This window comes from Carassius gibelio, chromosome A22, assembly GCF_023724105.1.
Source record: "Carassius gibelio isolate Cgi1373 ecotype wild population from Czech Republic chromosome A22, carGib1.2-hapl.c, whole genome shotgun sequence".
Classification (NCBI taxonomy): Eukaryota; Metazoa; Chordata; class Actinopteri; order Cypriniformes; family Cyprinidae; genus Carassius; species Carassius gibelio.
In genome coordinates, this window is record NC_068392.1 from 2807791 (window position 1) to 2830914 (window position 23124).

The window sequence follows — 23124 nt, forward strand, 5'->3', positions numbered from 1 at the left end:
ACGCGCCCACCGACAGGCCGTCGGCATGAGGGACCCACGTGACGTCCGGGAACTAGTGGAGGCGATCGAGCTGGCGGATGCCGTTCATCCCAGCGGGGCAGGGGACCGGCTGCCGCCATTCCCCCGGAGGGTGGTCCAGGAGCGACGCCCGCTCGAAGGCACCGCGCGACCCGTCAGCAGGCCGACGGTTCCCCCACCGCGAGATGAGCCCATGCCAAGTGCCGAACCACCGTCGCCTCCGCGAGCCTGGCTGGCAGGCTGCATCCTTCACCAACGGGTGCCGGCGGGAGCCCCCGAAGCAGATGTGAGGGTGGATGGAAGACGGTTCCGGGCCCTGCTGGACTCAGGCAGTGCGGTCACCCTCATCCAGGCGCGGCTGTGCGCCCCGCGAAGCGGCCGGAAAAACTTCCTACCGATTACCTGTGTGCACGGAGACACTCGTCAAGTACCGGCCCGTGAAATGGTCATTTCGTCCCCCCAAGGCACCTGGCCAGTGGAGGTAGGCCTAGTGAAGGACCTGCCGGTGGCCGTACTGCTTGGAAGGGATTGGCCCGGCTTCGAGAAGCTGCTGTCCGCCGCTACCCAGCCTGCCAGCCCCAAGGGGAACCGTCGAAGACCGAGGCGGCCGCCTGGACCCCGCCGCCGACCGGCCCTGCTCGTCTCCGACAGTGGGAGAGAAGGTGAGGCCCCCTCCCAATCTACTAATCTGTTTTATGATGTCTACCAACAGGCCGCTGGAGGGGGCTCTTTCGCCAAGGAACAGCGGGAGGACGACCGACTCAAGCACTGTTGGAGCCAGGTGCGAGTCGTGGATGGAGAGGACGTCCTCCCCCGGCCCCACCCTCTCCCACATTTTGTCGTAGAGAATGGCCTGCTGTATTGTGTCGCCCAGCGAAGGGGGGAGGAGAAAAAGTTACTAGTTGTGCCTCGTGCCAAGACCGAGACCATTCTGGAGCTGGCCCATTCCCACCCCATGGCAGGACACCTCGCGGAAGCCAATACTGCCCAACGCATCCGCGACCGTTTCCATTGGCCGGGTCTGGACGCCGAGGTAAAGCAGTTCTGCCAGGCCTGCCCGACCTGTCAGGCCACGTCGCCCCGGACTCCTCCCCCCAGCCCGCTCATCCCGCTGCCTATCATCGAGGTGCCCTTCGAGCGGATTGGAATGGACATAGTGGGGCCGTTGCCGAAGTCTGCCCGAGGGCATGAGCACATCCTGGTCATCGTCGACTATGCCACCCGGTACCCAGAAGCAGTCCCCCTGCGGAAGGCCACCGCAAAGTCCATCGCCCAGGAGCTGTTTCTGCTGGCCAGCCGAGTCGGCCTCCCCTCAGAGATCCTGACTGACCAGGGAACCCCCTTTATGTCCCGGCTAATGGCTGACCTCTGCCGGCTGCTGCGGGTGAAGCAGTTGAGGACCACTGTTTATCACCCCCAGACTGATGGCCTCGTAGAGAGATTTAACCAGACCCTCAAGCAAATGCTCAGACGTGTGGCGGCGGAGGACAAGCGGGATTGGGACCTCATGATCCCCTACGTGCTCTTCGGGATCCGCGAAGTTCCCCAGGCCTCAACTGGCTTCACCCCCTTCGAGCTCCTGTTTGGCCGTCAACCCCGGGGCCTCTTGGACGTGGCCCGGGAAGCGTGGGAGCAGCAGCCGGCCCCGCATCGTACCGTCATCGAACATGTCCGGCAAATGAGGGAACGGATCGACCGAGTGATGCCGTTAGTCCGGGAACACCTCACCAGGGCCCAACAAGCGCAGCAACGTCATTATGACCGGACAGCCCAGCCACGGGAGTTCCAACCGGACCGGTCACTTACCGCCTGAGACAGCCGGGACGACGGCAGGCGGAGCAACTCTACCACGTCAACCTCCTAAAGAAATGGGTGGGGACCCGGGACCAAGTAGCTGCCCTAAGCCTCACCGAGCCCGTGGTTGTGGATATCAACCCCCACCTTTCAGCTGCCCAGAAGACGGAGCTGCAGCACCTGGTCAGTCAGTTCCAGGATGTGTTCTCCTCTCAGCCCGGGCAGACCAACGTGCTTCAACACCATATCCGGACGCCCCCAGGAGTCGTCGTTAGGCAACGGCCCTACCGAGTCCCGGAGGCTCGTCGGCAGGCTATTGAGGAAGAGGTCCAACAGATGCTAAAGTTGGGGGTAATAGAACCATCCCGGAGTCCGTGGTCCAGCCCCATTGTGATGGTCCCAAAGCCGGATGGCACCCTCCGCTTTTGTAACGACTTCCGCCGCCTGAACGAAGTCTCCGAATTCGACGGGTACCCCATGCCTCGGGTGGACGAACTGCTGGACCGGCTAGGAAGGGCCCAGTATATCAGCACCCTAGACCTAACCAAGGGCTATTGGCAGGTACCGCTCTCCGAGGCCGCCAAGCCGAAAACCGCCTTCTCCACCCCCAGTGGCCACTGGCAGTACCGGACCCTTCCCTTCGGCCTACATGGGGCCCCCGCGACGTTCCAGCGGATGATGGACATCCTCCTGCGGCCTCACCAAGCTTACGCGGCCGCCTACCTGGATGACGTTGTGGTCCACTCCGAGGCGTGGGACGAACATCTGGATCGTCTGCGGAGGGTGCTCTCGGAGCTCCGGCGGGCTGGACTTACCGCCAACCCCCGAAAATGCCACCTAGCCCTCTCTGAGGCCAAGTACCTGGGCTATCAAGTCGGCCGAGGACTCATCCGGCCGCAAGACAAGAAAGTTGAGGCCATCCACGCCGCACCAAGACCGGAGACAAAGACCCAGGTACGAGCCTTCTTGGGGTTGGCGGGTTATTATCGTTGTTTTATCCCCAACTTCTCCTCTTTAGCCGCCCCCCTGACAGACCTGACCAGGAAGGGGCAGCCGGAGAAAGTATGCTGGACCCCGTCGGCGGAAGAAGCCTTCTCCCAGGTGAAAGCAGCACTCACGTCCTCGCCGGTACTCCGCGCCCCGGACTTTAGCTGCCCCTTCCTGCTGCAGACGGATGCTTCCGACACAGGACTAGGAGCGGTCCTCTCCCAAATTCAGGAAGGTGAGGAGCATCCGATCATCTACATCAGCAGGAAGCTGTCCCCCGCCGAGAGGAAATACGCCGCTGTGGAGAAGGAAGCCCTGGCCATCAGGTGGGCAGTCCTGGAGCTCCGGTACTACCTCCTGGGCCGCAAGTTCACCCTGGTAACCGACCACGCGCCCCTACAGTGGATGGCCCGCGCCAAGGACACCAACGCCAGGGTGACTCGCTGGTTCCTAGCGCTCCATGACTTCCACTTCGAAGTCCGCCATCGAGCTGGGGCCGCCAACGCGAACGCCGATGGCCTCTCCCGGATCTGGACAGCTTATGCAGGTCTGTCAGGGGTCATTCCCCACCCTCCCCTAATCTCACCCCTACTTTCTACATGTCTTCGCAGGACCAGAACGACACTTAGGGGGGGGGGGGATGTGACGAGCACTCCCAGAGGAATCAGCGTCGCCCTGGAAACCAAACCAAAACACCTGCACGCCCTCGTCACCGGCTGATCGGTCACAGCTGCTCCCCATCAGCCAGCACAGTGAAAAGCAGCACATGTTGCACTGAGAAGAGGTTCTCAAACAGAATGCAAAGCTGGACTAACCCCTCTCTCCTATCCCCACAGAAAGCAGCGAGTGACCGACAGCCCACACCCTTTGGAGCACGTCTGGACACCCACTTTCCCCTTGATTGGCACAGAGGAGCACGGAGAGCACACGGGGAGCACCAACCAGCGGAAAGCAGACCAGGACACTTCACCAGGCACCCTTCACTTTTCAATAAACCCACCCTCCGGGGCTTTTGATTTCACGTGCCTCTTGTCGAGTGGTTCTTCACCCCGTGACAATGTATTCTGTCTTCTTTATTAATCAGATTAGTGCCATATGTTTAATCGCTGTATTTTATCGGTCATCCGCGGCTGTCTTTGAGTTTCATTGCGTTTAAATAAATGAACACAGCTGCTAATTAGTCTGGCTAAACTCTATCTGTCACGTGACGTGCCATAGACATTCGATCCGTTTTATATTAATTATTAATTATTATTTATTAATTTCAGGATCAATGATGTAAGTTGTATTTGTAGTAAAATCATGGTAATCACGACACTTACAATAGTAATAAATGAAATGTGAAGTTAAAACACATTAAACGGGACATTAGTAACTATAACTGTAGTTTTACTATGGTATATTAATAATCAGTACAACAATACAATAATCACCAAACCAGCTATGTTTGTATCACTGTAATGTTAGTGTTTTTATGTGCTTTTATATGACAGATATCACAGTAATCACATGTTCTGTACCATGCTTTTAATACCTTTTAATGTAAATCTAAAAATAAAATAAAATAATAAAATAAATCAATTTAATAAATAAATAAATAATAAAACATGTATTTTTCCATCAGTTTATTCATATCAGTTATATATATATATATATATATATATATATATATATATATATATATATATATATATATATATATACATATATATACATTTATATATTTATTATATCTAAATATTTTGCTCACAGATCATTATTAACATTCTGTATATAATTCAATTTTATTTACTCTCCCCTTTTTATTATTTTTATTTTTATTTTTACCTGAAAAGACGTAAAGGCAGTCAGCCCAGTGGTGTTTCTGGAGAGGGATTCCTTCAGAAATGGAGAAGACAGAAAGCTGCGGAGGCAGATATATGCAGCAGTAAGTCTTTGATAGTTTGTCCCTTTTATCAAACATTCCTGCTTTTATAATTTGTACAGCATTTGTTGTTTCTTAAACTGTTGCACTGTCCAAATACCCACACTTGCCATCTTTGCACTTGACCACTTGATTACTTATTTGACGTCTTTCCTGTATTTTGCCTAGTGTTCAAGTGAGCATGATGACCACAAGTGTGTGTCGAACTTTTCATCACTTGATGACTGTGTTTCCCAATCCTGATCCTGGAGAACCCCAGCACTGCACGGTTTTGGTGTCTCTCTTATCTGCCTTGGAGTCTTCACTGATGAGCTGATGAGTTGAATCAGGTGTGTTTGATCAGGGAGACATCTCAAATGTGCAGTGTTGGGCTTCTCCAGGACCAGGATTGGGAGCCACTGCCTTATGGGACACTTATGTGTTTACAGAGATTTTTAATATCTAATTATCAATATTTCACGTACTGTACATTGGACAGCTTCCCATGACCTCTTGTGAGATCTCGGCAAAAAGTCTGACTATTTATTCCAAAACATGATGCATGATGGGATACACAAAGCTTTGTATAGTGCTCTGGAGCAGAATTGGAGAGGTTTAGTGTGTGTTAAGGACACTGTGCTTTGGCATTATTAAGACCGGGGACAGTCTCGTTCACACACTGTCACGTACACACACTCTCAAGTGGCCAAGACTGCAAGTGTGGGTATCTGGACGGGGTCAAAGTCTTAAAAATGATCCCTAAACACAGTCGCACATCACATCACATCACAGTCTTAATAATCCAGTTTAACACTTGTATGATATTGTACAAGCCCCAGGATAAGGAGTATTATGGGATATGAGTCAGTGTTTGTTTCATTTTTATATTACTAGAACTTTTATTTTAAATTGTTTTATTTTAAAAACATTAACAAAAAAAGATTTGATTATTACAGAGCCTTTGAGGAGACATGGTCGGTTCATTTAGTTTTGTCATGGCCACAACATAATAACTTGTGGGAACGTGATATTATGTCGTGGCCACTAGATATTAATTTGAGGGGACATCATATTAACTCATGGGAAAGTGATATTATGCTGTGGCCATGAAATATACATTTGAAGGAACGTCATATTAACTGAGTCCCTTTCGCACTACCATTCCTGAAAATACACGTTAGAGTCCTGGCAATTGTTCCCAGGTCACTTGATTTTTCCCATTTCACACTGCCAGTGATTACCCGAAGTATGTGCATGCATTCACACACAACCCGTAAAGGTCCTGTAATGACACGTGACATCAGGATGTGACGTGTAAGGTACGAGTCGAAAACGCTATCCATAAGAAATGTCCCTCAACAAAAGAAGTCCCACGAGTTACTATGTCGTGGCCCCAACAAAACTAAGTGAACCGACCATGTCACCTTACAGGCACCATAGAATATAGTGCGCCTAAGACGCAATATGGGAACGGCCCCTTACTTATAGCCTTGTTTGCTGCTCTTTAATTTCATTCTTTGTCATTTATGTGAAATTCTGTACCACAACTTAACAGTTTAGCTTTATGGATTAAATTTTTTTATCTGTTGAACACCAAACATAAACAAAAAGAAGTAATAAACTCATTATTTTCATTAATTTTACAAAGTAAACAATTTGTTTGTTTTATATATCATTGCTCTTTTTGTTGTCTTTGATTGCTTGTACTGTCTTCATCTGTAAGTCGCTTTGGATAAAAGCGTCTGCTAAATGAATAAATGTAAATGTAATGTAAATGTTTGCATTTGCACTAGCATATTCACGCAGCGCTGTCTCGGGAGTGCAGTGCACATTTTTGAATTCCAACGGTCGAGAAGAGATTGATCCTCGTCTACTGATTTAAATTGATGGTCTGACAGAAATATTGTTGTGGTGAGTCAGAGAAATACATTCTTTTTAAAGTAATTTACTTTTTATAAGCTTTAAACCCATTAGTAATTAAGTTGTCAATGTTTCCACAGCGGATTTACACTAAAACACGAAAGAGCCTGAACCACGACAGTGTCACAAGTTGCCTTACATCCATAAGTTCTGTTGTGCTTGTTGCAAACTGTTAAATTTAGTGTTTTCTGATCCTAAGCTTAGAAAAAAAGATGCAAGACTTCAAACTTTCCAGTACTCCTGTGTACTGATAATCCGGTTTCCACCCAGTCCCAGGAGGTTTGTCTGTTTTATCCTTCTTCACTAAAATGTCTTAAAATTGCTTGGTTATTGACCAGTAATGCTAGGAGATTGTATATATACAATAGGAATTGTGTTATTTACTACTTTTTTTCAAATTATATTAAACCTGGAAAATATTGGAGAAGATCAATTAAGTTTTCAGGAGCACATTATTGTGATAAATGCTGAGCTATGTAAAAGACAACCTGACTACACCAATATATAAAAAAATCTAATGAGATGCGCTCTTTTTAAAAGAGTTTATTTAATGACAAAATCAACATGAGAGGTCATGGACATGTTCCCATTTCTTCGGGTTCCACAACTTGTGAGTATTTGTTTTTAGTGTTGTTTCCTTTCAGTTTAGTATTTCCACTGCATTTTCACTTTTTTTTTTTTTTTGTATGAATAAAAAGTCAAATTTGTTTTAATGAATTTTTCTTTCTTTTTTTTTTGGTAGCTGCTGCATGAAGTGAAGATGCGATATGGAAGGACCTTCATCTTAATCTAGAGACTGCTCTTTAAGTTAAATTAAATTAAATTTTTGCATTTAGCAGAGGAGACTTACAGTGCATTCAGGCTATCAATTTTTTACCTATCAAGTGTTCCTGGGAAATCAAACCCCCAACCCCACAATGCATTCACAGAAAACATCACGTTTCTCTTCTGTCTGGACAATGTAAGTTTTGATATGTCATGTCTTTGTGTTCACGAACCCGCTACCAACTCCCGAACTGATTCAAATGATTCGCGATCGCCAAACTGACTTAAATGATTCGCGAACCCGCTTTGAACTCCCGAACTGACTCGATTCGCGAACCCACTCCGAACTCCCGAACTGATTCAATAATTCGCGATCCCGCACCGACCTCCCGAACTGATTCAAATGATTCGCGATCGCCAAATTGACTCAAATGATTCGCGAACCCGCTTTGAACTCCCGAACTGATTCAAATGATTCGCTATGCGGCCACGAACTCCCGAACTGATTCAAATGATTCGCGATCCCGCTCCGAACTGACTCAAATGATTCTGGAAAAATGAGCGGCGTCGCTTCCATTACCAGCGCACATACGGTGCGCCTACATTTAAAATAATGATCTTGAGAGCGCAACCCTTACGAAAATTAACCATGGTTTTACTACAAATAAAACCAAAAAACCATGGTTACTGTAGTTAAACCATGGTAACCACAAATTAACCATGGTTTTGCTATATTAACCATAGTTTAACCATGGTATTTGTAGTAAATCTGTGGTTTTACAAATGGCAGTCAATACGCCAAAAAACCATGGGTTACTACAGTTTTACTATAATAAAACCATGGTTATTTTTCGTAAGGGAAAAGACGCGATATGTGAACTGCCCTTTACTTATAGCCTTGTTTGCTGCTGTTTAATTTCATTCTTTGTCATTTATGTGAAATTATGTACCACAACTTAGTTTTGCTTTATGGATTAATTTTTTTTTATCTGTTGAACACCAAACATAAACAAAAAGAAGTAATAAACTCATTATTTTCATTAATTTTACAAAGTAAACAATTTGTTTGCATTTGCGCTAGTGTTATACTCCTGTAAAGGATGATATTAAATGAATGAGCATTCAAGCGATATGTTTCCTTACCGATGCTTTATCATGAATCATTATAAATGATGTGAATTGCACAAGTGCATAGTCTCACACTTTTCAACAGTACAATCAAAAAGGCATAGTACCAACACAGTATTGACTTAGATGCTGTTATTGTAACCACAAATCACAATTTATGACACAAGGCCAGGTATGTAAATAGGTCCACTCGAATACATAGTCTTTTCAGGGCGTCATACATACACTATCAGTGAATAAGCATGAAATAAACTCATAACAGAAGGAATAAGGAATAACAACATATATAATGAATAAAGTATAACATGAAATGCATACAACAGTACATACGTTTTACTTCATGTCCTAATAACCAGCGTGCGAGCTAATCACGGCACATTTATGCTAACCATGTGATTGGACTTGATGGTTAACATTAAACCGAGTTTATGAACATATCAATCATATGCATCTCGAAAAACAATTAATATAGAGAACAAGTTTTTCTTACAAAACGATTATAGCAATGATAGTGTGCCTTATGTACATTTTATACCTGTAAAGGATGATATTAAATGAATGAGCATTCAAGCGATGTTTCTTCACCGATGCTTTATTATGAATGAAGCATATCGCGAGAACTCCCGCACGCAGTGGCGCGCACCTTTTCAATCAACCAATCACACACATCCATCTCCAGCTATGATAATATACACATTAAATCGGAACGATAACTCTTATGAAAAATCCAGAAAAAGTTGTAACATGTATTTTGATTAACAAAGCATTTATAATACGATAGGAATGATAGAAATCAAATATAAATCAAATCAAAGAAAATGGATATTGATAATTGTGCATCATGTCACATGAAATATACACAAGAATAAACTGATAATAATTATAATTATGATAATTATTCAGGATACCACACTAGCATATTCACGCTGCGCTGTCTGGGGAGTTGATTTAATGACAAAATCAACATGAGAGGTCATGAAAATGTTCCCATTTCTTCTGGTTCCACAACTTGTGAGTATTTGTTTTTAGTGCTGTTTCCTTTGGGTTTAGTATTTCCACTGCATTTTCACTTTTTTTTTTTTGTATGAATAAAAAGTCAAAATTGTTTTAATGAATTTTTTTTTTTTTTTTTTTTGGTAGCTGCTGCATGAAGTGAAGATGCGGTTTGGAAGGACCTTCATCTTAATCTAGAGACTGCTCTTTAAGTTAAATTAAATTAAATTTATGCATTTAGCAAACGAGACTTACAGTGCATTCAGGCTATCAATTATTTACCTATCAAGTGTTCCTGGGGAATCGAACCCCCAACCCCACAATGCATTCACAGAAAACATCACGTTTCTCTTCTGTCTGGACAATGTAAGTTTTGATATGTCATGTCTTTGTGTTCGCGAACCCCGCTACGAACTCCCGAACTGATTCAAATGATTCGCGATCGCCAAACTGACTCAAATGATTCGCGAACCCGCTTTGAACTCTCGAACTGATTCGATTCGCGAACCCACTCCGAACTCCCGAACTGATTCAATAATCCGCTATCCCGCTACGAATTCCCGAACTGATTCAAATGATTCGCGATCCCGCACCGACCTCCCGAACTGATTCAAATGATTCGCGATCGCCAAATTGACTCAAATGATTCGCGAACCCGCTTTGAACTCCCGAACTGACACAAATGATTCGCGAACCCGCTACGAACTCCCGAAATGATTAAAATGATTCGCGATCGTCAAACTGACTCAAATGATTCGCGAACCCGCTTTGAACTCCCAAACTGATTCAAATGATTCGCTATCCCGCCACGAACTCCCGAACTGATTCAAATGATTCGCGATCCCGCTCCGAACTCCCGAACTGACTCAAATGATTCTGGAAAAATGAGTGGCATCGCTTCCATTACGAGCGCACATACGGTGCGCCTACATTTGAAATAATGATCTTGAGAGTGCAAAAGACGCGATATGTGAACTGCCCCTTACTTATAGCCTTGTTTGCTGCTTTTTAATTTCATTCTTTGTCATTTATGTGAAATTATGTACCACAACTTAACAGTTTTGCTTTATGGATTAATTTTTTTTTATCTGTTGAACACCAAACATAAACAAAAAGTAGTAATAAACTCATTATTTTCATTAATTTTACAAAGTAAACAATTTGTTTGCATTTGCGCTAGTGTAATGCTCCTGTAAAGTATGATATTAAATGAATGGACATTCAAGCGATGTTTCTTCACCGATGCTTTATCATGAATCATTACAAATGATGTGAATTGCACAAGTGCATAGTCTGAATAAAAATAAATATAAAAAGTCTAGAATAAAGTCTAAGAATAAAAAGTCAAAATTGTTTTAATGAATTTTTCTTTCTTTTTTTTGGTAGCTGCTGCATGAAGTGAAGATGCGGTTTGGAAGGAGCTTCATCTTAATCTAGAGACTGCTCTTTAAGTTAAATTAAATTAAATTTATGCATTTAGCAAACGAGACTTACAGTGCATTCGGATAGTAAATCAACATATTGGAATGATTTCTGAAGGATTATGTGACATTGAAGACTTGAGTAAAGGCTGATGAAATATATATTGTGGCGAGTGGGGCGGGGCTGAGAGACGTGGGAACGAGGAGTGAGGCCAGGTGTAGTGACTGGAGATGAGCTACACCTGCGACTCACCTCCGGTCTCGAGTCCCACATAGGAGATGGAAGGATATAAAACTGGAGCAACGACCATGAAGGACGAGAGAGGACAAGGCCTGAGATTTTAGTTTATGTTTTGCTTTTTATTTATGCGCATCAGTCGTCCGTGAGGGGCTGATGCGCTGTTTTATGTTTATTTTGAATTATTAAAATGATGTTTGATTATGCGCCGGTTCCCGCCTCCTTCTTGCCGATGATTAGGAAGTTGAAATTATTACATATATTTATACATACATTACATACATTATATATATATATATATATATATATATATATATATATATATATATATATATATATATATATATATATATATATATATATATATATAAATAAACATAGGCTCAGTATATATGACCCAAAGTAACTAGTAACTAACTACTTGAGTAGATTTTTTATCCGATACTTTTTTACTCTTACTCAAGTAACTATTCAGATTAGTACTTTTACTTTCACTTGAGTAAATATTTCTATAAGTACTTTTACTTGACTACAGTTTTTGGGTACTCTACCCACCTCTGTTAAATTCATGCATTTAGCAGACGCGACTTACAGTGCATTCAGGCTATCATTTTTTTACCTATCAAGTGTTCCTGGGGAATCAAACCCCCAACCACACAATGCTCTACCAATTGAGCTACAGGAACACTACTGTCTACTTTAGCAAATCGACACAAACACAAAAAGTGTTATTTTTTCCTTAACACAACCATTAGTTGCTTGATTTGTTGAATGGTTACTCTAATAAATCTATTTATACCATGGTTTGTCTGAATATTTGATTCTGATTGGCTAAAAGGGGTGCATTAAAATAATTTGATTCACAGGTAGATCCAGTCAGTGTAATTACAATTAAAGTTAAATGTCCTGCTGCAATGACATACGTGCAAACAAAACACTTGCACACGAGATTGTAGATTAAAGTAATGTGAGCTGAGACATTTTGCATTTAATTAAAAAAAAAAATGTTACAACCTCAGTCGCATTGCTTCACTGCCACTCATAAATCCTCTCCTGTGTTCTCATGGAGTAGTAAAGTGTCCATTGTAAGCATACTTCAGAATCTCAGCAGAAGTTGATTTTGGATGGTGCTCTGCTCACATACTAAGTAATGATTCATGTTTGAAAGTGAAGTGTAAAATAAATTATATAAATATTTTATTTAACTAAGTAATTACGGTAATATTTCAGTCTTTATATATTCTTTTGATTGAACCCTTAAAAGGGGTTCTAAATAGAACCTTTTAGGGGTTCCAAATAGGTAGCGCCTGATAGAACCTTTTAAGGTTCTACACAGAACCTTTTCTTCTAAGAGTCTCTCTCCTCCTGCTGCTCCACACAGTAAGATCTGAATCCCCCTTCGTCACTGATACAGTCGTCTCTGCATCTGTATCAGATGCACACTGATACACACCCAGAACAAACAGAACAAGGTTTTTTTGTTTAAATAAATAAATGGAATTTTAAATAACTGTATGATGGTTTAATGAGGTGAATAGTTGAAATTTACATTTAAAATCAATAAGTTGATTTGAGCTCCACACAAGATCATACACTGAAAACTCATACTGCAGATGAGAATCACATAACACTGAAACTAAAGCTGCTGCTGTTTGAGCTTCAGTCATTTATATAAAGGACATTTAGAAAAAAGCAAAGACTGAATCTGAAGAAGGAACTGAAATCATAAAAACATTTCAAACTCACCATCCAGACACCACAAACACATACAGAACAAAAATCTGTCAAGCATCTTCAACGGTTTCAGTTCACAAATATGAAGACAAACTCTTCAGATCTGGTTCAGTGATAAAATGACAGATGAGCCGATGAGAGACTGATCTGAAGTAAAGTCATGAGAAACTGTTGGCTAAAATAACCGTTATTTATCCTGTGTTAATGTGTGTGACCACTGGCATTTTTTTATTTCACAACATCTGCACTCACCACATTGAGTTCCAGTAGATCTTCAAGTTTCTCTACATGTTTTGTTTTACATTTTACATAAGCTGATTTTAACCTATTTTATCATTTTGACATTTTTATGTGTAAAACACTGTGTGTGTTAAATGCATCACTGTATTATGCAGTTGCCAGCGGTTCTATGAAGAATAAGAATTTTTTTGTAAGATAAAACAAACCCAATAACTTATGTTTATAATTTTGTCTCTTAAATAAGTTGATTCATATTTTACCAGTTTGAATGTTTTTCTTTGCTATTGAACATTGATTAATAATATAATCATGACAAAATATTAAACTTTTCAGTTCTACTTTTAAAAAAGGAAGCAGAAGAAATGAATACATTATTTCTATATATCACAATTTTATATGGCTTTTACATCAATGAAGTGTTAAATTTAAAAATACAAAAGCAGAAACAATACTTCTCCATAACAGTGTTTGCGTTCACGGACGCAGGCCTACTCGCACCAAACCAAGCAAGACCATCTTGGTCAACCACTTTCACAAGAAAGACCATGCTGGTCAACCAGGCTCTATTTGTCTTGAGAACAGCATGACCTTTTGCACAGGTTTCCAAAAGGGTTATGCTATGGGGCTTGGTTTAGGCCATATATAAAATATGAATCATGAACCTAAAACAAAAAGTAAAAGTCTGAAACACATTAACCTTATTAATATAGCAAGAAAAAAAACTGTGTTTATCAATCAGGCTAATTTGTTGGTGAACTGAGTCAGGATAGCAGCTAAAAAAAAAGTAGGTCACGTTATATTTTCTAAATTGCTAAAGTGTAGAATCATCAACAATTGTTAGCCGTTAACAATACATAGATGCTTTTCCCTCACTGTTCATTTGATATGCATCAATGTGTTATTTTGTCAGCTGAGGTGACAGAAACAGTCTTTGCAGGCTGTAGCTCAGGAAGAGAGGCAGGTGGAGGGGCAGGGTCACAGATGAGAACTAGGTTGGTAACAATGTGTTTATAAGCGTAAACAAAGATATTTGTTTTGTTTTGCATTTACTGATGTTTCACTGGTATATTAAGAAGTCTGTTAAGCACAGTGGTGGACAGTAACGGAGTAGCTTTACTTCGTTACTGTACTTAAGTACATTTTTCAAGTATCTGTACTTTACTGAAGTAGTTTTATTTTGAGTAATTTTTACTTTTACTTCACTACATTCCAAAGCATAAGATCGTACTTTTAACTTCACTACATTTCATAAAACATATCGTTACTCCCTATAATATATCACGTGTTCCGACACGCAGAAGCGGTGTCTGATTCATCATGAACGAACTGAGTCTTTTCAAAATAAACCTTTAAATCGGATCGCGAATCGCACCAAACGATTCGTTTACGAATTAGAATGATCCGATTGCAGCTGTTCTGGAGTCGACCACTCACTGATCCAAATGAACCGTTTAGTGTGAGTCTACAGAAGTAAGAACCGGGAGATCTTGTGAGCGCGTGCGTCTGATGTTGCTAAAAGTAAGTTATTAATGTCGGAATTTAGGATTAACTATTGTAACTGAAAATCATATTTTTTATTATTTATTTTATATATTTTATTTTGATAATTTATAATTATTACTGAAATACAACCTTTTTTGTTTCAAACAGTTCATTGAACAATAATAAATGAAGTACCTGAAGCTGACAATGAAGTAAATGTATAATAATTAGCAAAGATGATTAATTTAGCGCTGTAAACGCGCGTGTGAGGGGCGGAGACGCGCCGCGGAGCGTCAGAGGCGCTTGAGGACCAAACACAGCAGAGCGGTAGGAAACTTCATTCCTCTTATTATTTCTCTTTTACTATAGCGATTTATTTTTAGATACGTGATCTGAGTCTTTTATAGAGTTGTAGAGTTAGAGTTATTAGAGAAATAGAATTATTTTTTACATTCTTTGGTCGAAGTTTTCAGATCGGCAATTCGGAGCCTGTTCGCGACTCCGTTGATTCAGATCGGCACTTCGGAGCATGTTCGCGACTCGGTTGATTCAGATCGGGACTTCGGAGCCTGTTCGTGACTCGGTTGATTCAGATCGGGACTTCAGAGCCTGTTCGCGACTCGGTTGATTCAGATCGGCACTTCGGAGCATGTTCGCGACTCCGTTGATTCAAATCGGCACTTCGGAGCATGTTCACGACTCGGTTGATTCAGATCGGCACTTCGGAGCCTGTTCGCGATTTGGTTGATTCAGATCGGACTTCGGAGCCTGTTCGCGACTCGGTTGATTCAGATCGGCACTTCGGAGCCTGTTCGCGACTCGGTTGATTCAGATCAGGACTTCGGAGCCTGTTCGCGACTCGGTTGATTCAGATCGGCACTTCGGAGCATGTTCGCGACTCCGTTGATTCAGATCGGCACTTCGGAGCCTGTTCGCGACTCGGTTGAGTAAGATTGGGTCTTCGGAGCATGTTCGCGACTCGGTTGATTCAGATCGGCACTTCGGAGCCTGTTGGCGACTCGGTTGATTCAGATTGGGACTTCGGAGCATGTTTGATATTTTTTTTTAAATTCAGATCTCGAAGCAGGAAGTGTTTGTCAAACAGTTAATTGGTGATAAATGAATATTTGGACTTGAGGCTTTTTTTTTTAGACGAGTAATGTTAGACAGACATGAATGTTTATTCAGAAAGGTACTGAAAATAAGTAAATATTGTAGCTGATGCTAAATGTCTAGCAGGCTTGCTGGTGCTAACTTGAGGTAATTTTTATAAATATATAGATAGATAGATAGATAGATAGATAGATAGATAGATAGATATAGATATATAGATATATAGATTACATCTGGGGAGAAAAGAAAGGATGTGATGTTCAGAACATGGTAACTACAGTAATTATCAAAGAGGGGAAGAGATGCACCCCGTTTGGCCAGGGGTGTTTTTACACCGCAGACAAGGTTTGAGAAGGAAAAAAAATCATTAAGAAAATATAATTATATTTTCCTTAAGATGTTCTTCCTAACTGCAGGCCTTATTATCTTGTCATATATAACTGTGGTGTTCTGTAAAACCACAAACTTTAAAATACTTTTTTCTTACTGGTGAAGATCAGATTATCATCTCTGTTTTCTCTCAGGTACATCACAGTGTAAGCTTCACAGTGAACATTACTCTCGTAAGCGTAGTCCATATCAACAACAAAAATATATCTTGACTCCATATAGTGGTTATTTTGGAAAAAGGTATTTTGAGCAGTAGGATTATAAAAAAAAAAAATGTGCTAATAAAAAATTAAATTAGCCTATATAAAATTGCAAACATCTATCTTTCAGTACTTTTTTACTTAAGTACATACAAAATTGAGTACTTTTGTACTTTCACTTGAGTAAAATTGAAAAAGGAGTACTTTTACTTTTACTGGAGTAATATTTTATTATTCGTATCTGTACTTTTACTCAAGTACTTGATTTGTGTACTTCGTCCACCACTACGTCCACCACTGGTTAAGCACTCATCATCAGTGGTGTCAAAAGTATTGGCATTCATTACTCAAGTAGAAGTATAGATACTAGGGTTTAAAAAGACTTTTGTAGAAGTTGAAGTATCAACTCAAGCTTTTTACTAAAGTAAAAGTGTAAAAGTACTGGTTTAAAAAACTACTTAAAGTATAAAAGTAAAAGTAATATAAGGAAATAAAATTCCATTAAGAACAAAAGCTTGGGCCGTGCCACAGGGGCCTATTGTGCACTACCCCACCTCCTAAAAAAACATTTTTCTAAAGGCCATAATGACTATAATGTTATATTAAAATGTTCATGTTGAAAAATTTGGGAGGCACTAGGCTACCTGTTTCAGCCACATATATGCCCATTGAAAATGAACTCATTTAAGTACAATGCAAATACATTAAAGAGCTAGAGATATGATGACTAGTTGCCAATAAGTATTGTTATGGTGCAAAAAGTCAAACTTCAGAGGCATGTCATCATTAACCTTGAATGGAATGTAAATGTACATCCAAGCTTAGCTGCAGGACTCTGTGAGGGCAATGGACAAGAACATTGGTGCAGGCTAAAAACAATTACTCTTGTGTGGTTGACTATTTACAATAAACATTATAGTGCTGTCAAAATGAATGATTAATCTAAGTGATTATTCAAAAACTAAAAATGAAAAATAACTCATAATCCTGATACCTTCTTGATTGATAGCTTCTTGTATTCGGTACATACGTCTGCTATGTCCAGTGTTCGGAGGGTAACGAGTTACAAAGTTGATATAGAGCTTCACAGTCCCACCCACAGCCCGAGAGAGCTCTGGTGCCGGAAGTAAATTTCCCATTCATTTCTCCCATTCACTTTCGGAAAAATCCGTATCTAAAGAGTTTTAGAGCATGTGTGAGGATAACCAGCTACGGCTGAACTCATAAGCATATAACATATCATTTCAAGTGAAAAAATTAAGACAAAATCCAAAAAAAGCCAAAGGTAAAAGACTGTGTACATATTTTCATTTCGAGCGCAGGAACTACTCATCCCATAAACCACCGCGCCCCATTGAATTCGACTGAAGCCACAACTGCGAACGAGGCAACGAGCCTTTTGAACGACATCCAAATCTGATGACGGCCGCTCGCGCGAACTTTTTCCTCCAGTGAATTTTATTTTATATAGTGAATGTGCAGTAATAGCAGTTCTTTCAGTATTAATCGTGTAAATAAATAGTGTTTTATATATGTATTGTGTATTGATTTTTATTTTATCATTGTGTATTTTATATTGTGTGCGTGTGTGAAAGTGGTTAACGATAACGTCAGCAATGGTGCAGTGCTTTGTATCTGACTGCAATCACTGCTCAGTTGTCAACACATGTCGTTGCCATTACACAAATGTTCAGTAAATGCACAAAAAGGTATGTCTAGGCTAAATATTGTTTTGACAGTGGCATTATAAAATGCTTGATATGACTCATTTCATATGGAGGCTACAGTAGCCTAGCTAAAGTGGACGATAATGCTAACTAAAGTTACCAACCTCCCTGCAAAACTCTCAATGGCAGCCAAGGAGATCATGATTGCACTAATAAGTCTACCGTGCAAAAACGCAATACAGGTTTTTATTTTATTTTTTTATTAATGATCTTCAGTCTTCACGGACCTTCGAGGGGTTTAACCAGACGGTTATACGAGCTCCACCAATCAGATGCATCACTGTGGGATTGTGGGATTGTTCAGGATTGTGGGTAATGAAGTACTTAGCCAAGACATAGCGAATAAAAGGCATTTAGATCAAAACAAGGTTAGTGCCAACATGATCTTTTTACGTTTATATGAGCATATACTGTTGCTTAGTACAGCCATAGCTGGTTTTAAGTCTACCATGTATGGTTACGTTTTAATGGCTTATACCCCAAATGTCAATGCAGAAATTGCATTGAATTTTTAGTTCCGGCACCAGCTGTGGGTGGGACTGTGATGATCTATAGCCTAGATATCACAACATTGTCATTTGCGTCATTAATCGCAAATGATAATTTATTAAAACGTCTCACTACCCAACTACCTACAGTAGCTTAATTTGTGGAGGACGAAGAGAAAGCACCCATTTGGCAAATGAGCCAGTAGTGAGAAATAAATAATAACTTTTAAATAGAGTCCAGTGCCTTTTCAATACTTTTAAAATGGTACTGGCGCCTCAACGTGCCTGAACCGATACTTAAAAAAAAAAAAAAGAACTACAAAAAAAACTATGGATAACATTAAAGAACATTACAAATATTTAAAATAAATCCATAGCTTTCAGCTTGGATGCTCTCATTTCCCAAGTTGTGCTTCCCTTAATCTAAGGCTAATAAATGTATTTCACAATCTGGGTCATTATTTAATACAAAAGTACACATAATGTTTCTACTGTATCTCTGTCACTCACTCTGATATTTAGTTAAGATGAGTGCTGTCTGTCACTGTCTTAAATCAGTTCTGTGAATTACTGTATGCTCATTCTTTATAAAGTAGCAACAATCTCGTTTTTAAAATACAGTACTGTGCAAAAGTCTTATGGAAAAGAAAGAATAGTGTTTTCACCCCAAAAAAGGGTTTTAAGCCAGTTATTTATATCTTTTGCTGCAATGTGTCAGTAGGACAGTAGTTTGCCATTAATTTTAATAATAATCTAGTGCGATTTTGAATGCACAAGCAGTTTGACGATGGCAAAATGAATGTTTGGAAATGTAAACTGATATTTTATACTGACAGTGACACTCTACAGCAAAATATATAAATAACTGGCCGAACACCATTCTTTTAAGTGAAAATACTGCCTAAGACTTTTGCACAGTAGTGTATGTACGTATGATTAAATGAAGTATATTTAAATAAGTGTAAGGAAACAGCTGTTTCGTGATTAGCGGTGACAAGCGAAAACTTTACACTAGATGAGAAACCGACTGATCGTGACCTTTTGTAAACTGTATTTATGACAAAGAACTTCACAGATACAGATATTCTAACAATCTATCGGTAAACACACACCTTGTGTCCTCTGTCTCTGTTTGAGCTCGCGCTGCTCCACCGTGGTCGGCGGATTGAAGAGCGCGCTGAAAGACGGGAGGAGACCGGACTGACGCCGGTTTCATTTGAAATTTAAGCGGACTGACTCTGAGGCGATCGGATACTACTGGTTCCAACCTACTTTTAAGAAATATGTTTTTTGATAAACGAACCCAAAACTGTCTATGCAGTGTGATGTGACTTGTGTCATGTGCAGGTGTGATGGATCGCGTATGGAACAATAGGGTGTCGGAATGGTATACGTGTATACTTCTCATCCAACCACAATCAAATTCACTCCATCCTGATGGCGCGATTTATCTGATTAGGGTTTTTTTCTTTCTCTCTCTCTGAACGATAACAATCCGGTATGAAATAGCAGTAACGAAGCTATTTTTTTTAAATGTAAGGAGTAGAAAGTACAGATACTTGCGTGAAAATGTAAGGAGTAGAAGTAAAAAGTCGGCTGAAAAATAATTACTCAAGTAAAGTATAGATACCCCAAATTTCTACTTAAGTACAGTAACGAAGTATTTGTACTTCGTTACTTGACACCTCTGCTCATCATACATGGATTTAATAAAGTAGCCATAAAGTGGTTGCTACCCTCATGAGTGAGTAGATACAGAGTGGTTAAATGTGTATTGTGATGCATTTTTAAGAAACCTGATCCAGCTGTACAGCAATAGACAGAGTTGCAGTCAGAGTGAAAGCAAGATTTGAGTGCAGCATTTGACACTGTTGACCATAATATCCTCATTTTCCCATCTAGAACATTGTGGCGGGATTAAAGGAAATGCACGGAAATACAGTAGTTTCTCTTATCTGTCAAACTAAAGTTTTTCAGTTAGTCATGGGGAATTTTCTTCTGCTCCCCTCAAGTTTGGTGTCCCTCAGGGGTCTATTTTAGGTCCTGTACTATTTTCTTTTTTACATGCTTCTGTTGGGTTCTTTTTTTAAGGAAACGTGTTTCTTTTAATTGTTTTGCAGATGACACACAATTATATATACACTTTGTGTTTAGATCATCAAAATAGGTCCCAATATGTTATTACATACTGTTTTTGTCATGTTTTTGTCATTGTCAGCATTGTAGCATACTACTCTGAAACATTTTGTTGCTCATTGTATACTGTTTCACACACTATTCTTTAAAAAATAGTAAGCAGTATATAGTGTATACTTGGGCAGTAGGCGATATGTTAGTATGAGATTTCGAACACAAATCAGACTAGAGAGACTTAAATGAGGTGCTAGTTGTTTGTTTATTGTGTATTAAAAAGAAAAAAAAACTTTTATAACATCTAATGAGCTTACCAAATTGTAGATTTTTACATATTTTACAATCCTTTAAAGCTTTATGTGATACACTGCTGAAACTATTAAACACAGGCGCTCAACATAATAAATATAATAAAACATAGAGAGATTCTTGAAGCTCAGAATGAATAATAACTTTATTGATAAAGGCAACCAAATACAGATGACAAATATATAGAAGTAATAAAGAGAGTTCTGTGTGTCTCAAATGAGTGAAATATAAACAAAAAAGCTTTTCAAATTGGATTTAAAAAAAAAAAATACACTGAAAGAGAGTATGTTTTTTTTCAATATTTTTTGAGAAATTGCATCATCAGTCATGCACCTGATGTGTGAATCTGTGCTTGATCTTATTCAGCTCTTCTGGATCTGATGTCATAGACCAGAAGAATGACAGTAGCCACGCCCACCAGAGCAGAGAGGACCAATCGGATCACAGCTTGAGTAGAACCACAGCAGTGGACAGAGTCTGAGGAATAAAAACACCAAACTGAGATCAGATCAGTCAATAAACATTAATATCAGCGCCAACATCAACTAATATCATCTCTGCTGTACCTGCACATGTGTGACAGAGCTGAGTGATGTCCAGATGTTGAGTCTGGTTGCTGATGGGATTGTTGAGCACACAGCTGTAGCTGTTTTTATCCTGATATTCCACCTCCAGAGGTAGAGAGAGACTGATGCTGAGATCAGACACACTGATGCTGGACAATAAACTGTTTCCTTTGTACCAGGAGAGAGTCACATGACTCACATTCACCACTGAACACACCAATGAACAATTCTGCTCTGAGGATGAGGAGGATGATGAAGAACATTGTGAAGAGTTACTGCTGATGACAGGAACAGACAGACGAGCTGAAAACAGGAGAGAATATGGGATGAATTTATCTGCTGAAAACAAGTAGAAGAGGAAGAAACACCAAGACTGCTCAAATGTGTTTTAAAAAAATCTGATAAAAGTTCAAATATAAATATGGATTCTATAAATATAAAATTAGTCTAATTAGTCATTTTAACTAATTAGCCATGACAAGACACTTATTCAGACTAACTTTAACGCTGCAATATATATATATATATATATATATATATATATATATATATATATATATATATATATATATATATATATATATATATATATTTATATATATGAAACTCACCGTAGATAGTGAGACTGAAACATTTGATCACACTGTGGGTCTTTAGTAGATAACGTCCAGTATGTTCAGTTGTGATGTTTGTGATGGTCAGAGATCCAGTTTGATCGTCCAGCTTCAGTCTGTCTCTGAATCTCCCGTCAAGAACATCATCATATAGAGAGAATCTGTCGGTCTGTTTAACGATTTCAGCTATTAAAGTGTTTTCATTTCCAAACATGCACTGAATCAGATCATCATAATCTATTCCAGTAAGATCAGAGTCTAGAGTGACTGAATCTCCCTCGTTCACTGACACTGATGTAATTTCATCTGTATCAACAAACACACAGAGAAAAAGCCGAAACAGGGATTGTCACACATTAAGAATTTTAAATAACTTGATGGTTTACTAAAGCAAACAGTTTGCAGTTTAAGTTTCAAGAGAATAATAATAATATAATAAAACAACAGAACAGACACAAAAGAAGGAAAATGTTGTGTGGATGAATAAATTCATAATTTATCATCATAATATAAAACAGCTACAACTGATATTTAAATTACCATAGACACTGAGACGGAAAAGCATCTCCATTAATTTGCTCTGTAGTCGATAATCATCAGAGTCTGTGGTTCTGGTGTTTGTGATGGTCAGAGATCCAGTTTGATCGTCCAGCTTCAGTCTGTCTCTGAATCTCCCGTCAAGTACATCATCATTTACAGTCGTGCTGCCAGTCTGTTTATTGATTTCAGCTATTAAAGTGTTTTCACTTCCAAACCTCCACTGAATCACATCATCGTCCATTATTTCAGTACGACCAGAGTTTAGAGAGACTGACTCTCCCTGTATCACTGACACTGACTTCTGTCCTATATCAGCAGACACGCAGAGAACAAACAGAAACAGGGTTCAACACGTATAAAAAGAATTAGATGGGTTACTAAAGTTAATAGTTTTAAGTTTAAAACTGAATAACATTACACA

At 40.1% G+C, this 23124-nt stretch overlaps 1 protein-coding gene across 2 annotated transcripts in view; it reads right to left on the reverse strand.

Annotated features, from left to right (window-relative positions):
- Nucleotides 1-23124, reverse strand: part of LOC127942797 (uncharacterized) — a 94035-nt gene that overhangs the window by 66802 nt on the left and 4109 nt on the right. Inside the window, exons 4-7 of one of the 2 annotated variants that reach the window (XM_052538758.1) lie at nucleotides 22704-23009; nucleotides 22161-22469; nucleotides 21550-21852; nucleotides 21067-21460 (exon numbers count right to left, since the gene is read on the reverse strand). In XM_052538758.1, the coding sequence (XP_052394718.1) occupies nucleotides 21342-21460; nucleotides 21550-21852; nucleotides 22161-22469; nucleotides 22704-23009 (1037 nt within the window). In that variant the 3' untranslated portion in view covers nucleotides 21067-21341. Of the gene's footprint in view, nucleotides 1-21066; nucleotides 21461-21549; nucleotides 21853-22160; nucleotides 22470-22703; nucleotides 23010-23124 lie in introns of those variants that run through there. The other variant, XM_052538759.1, reaches the window with a different exon arrangement.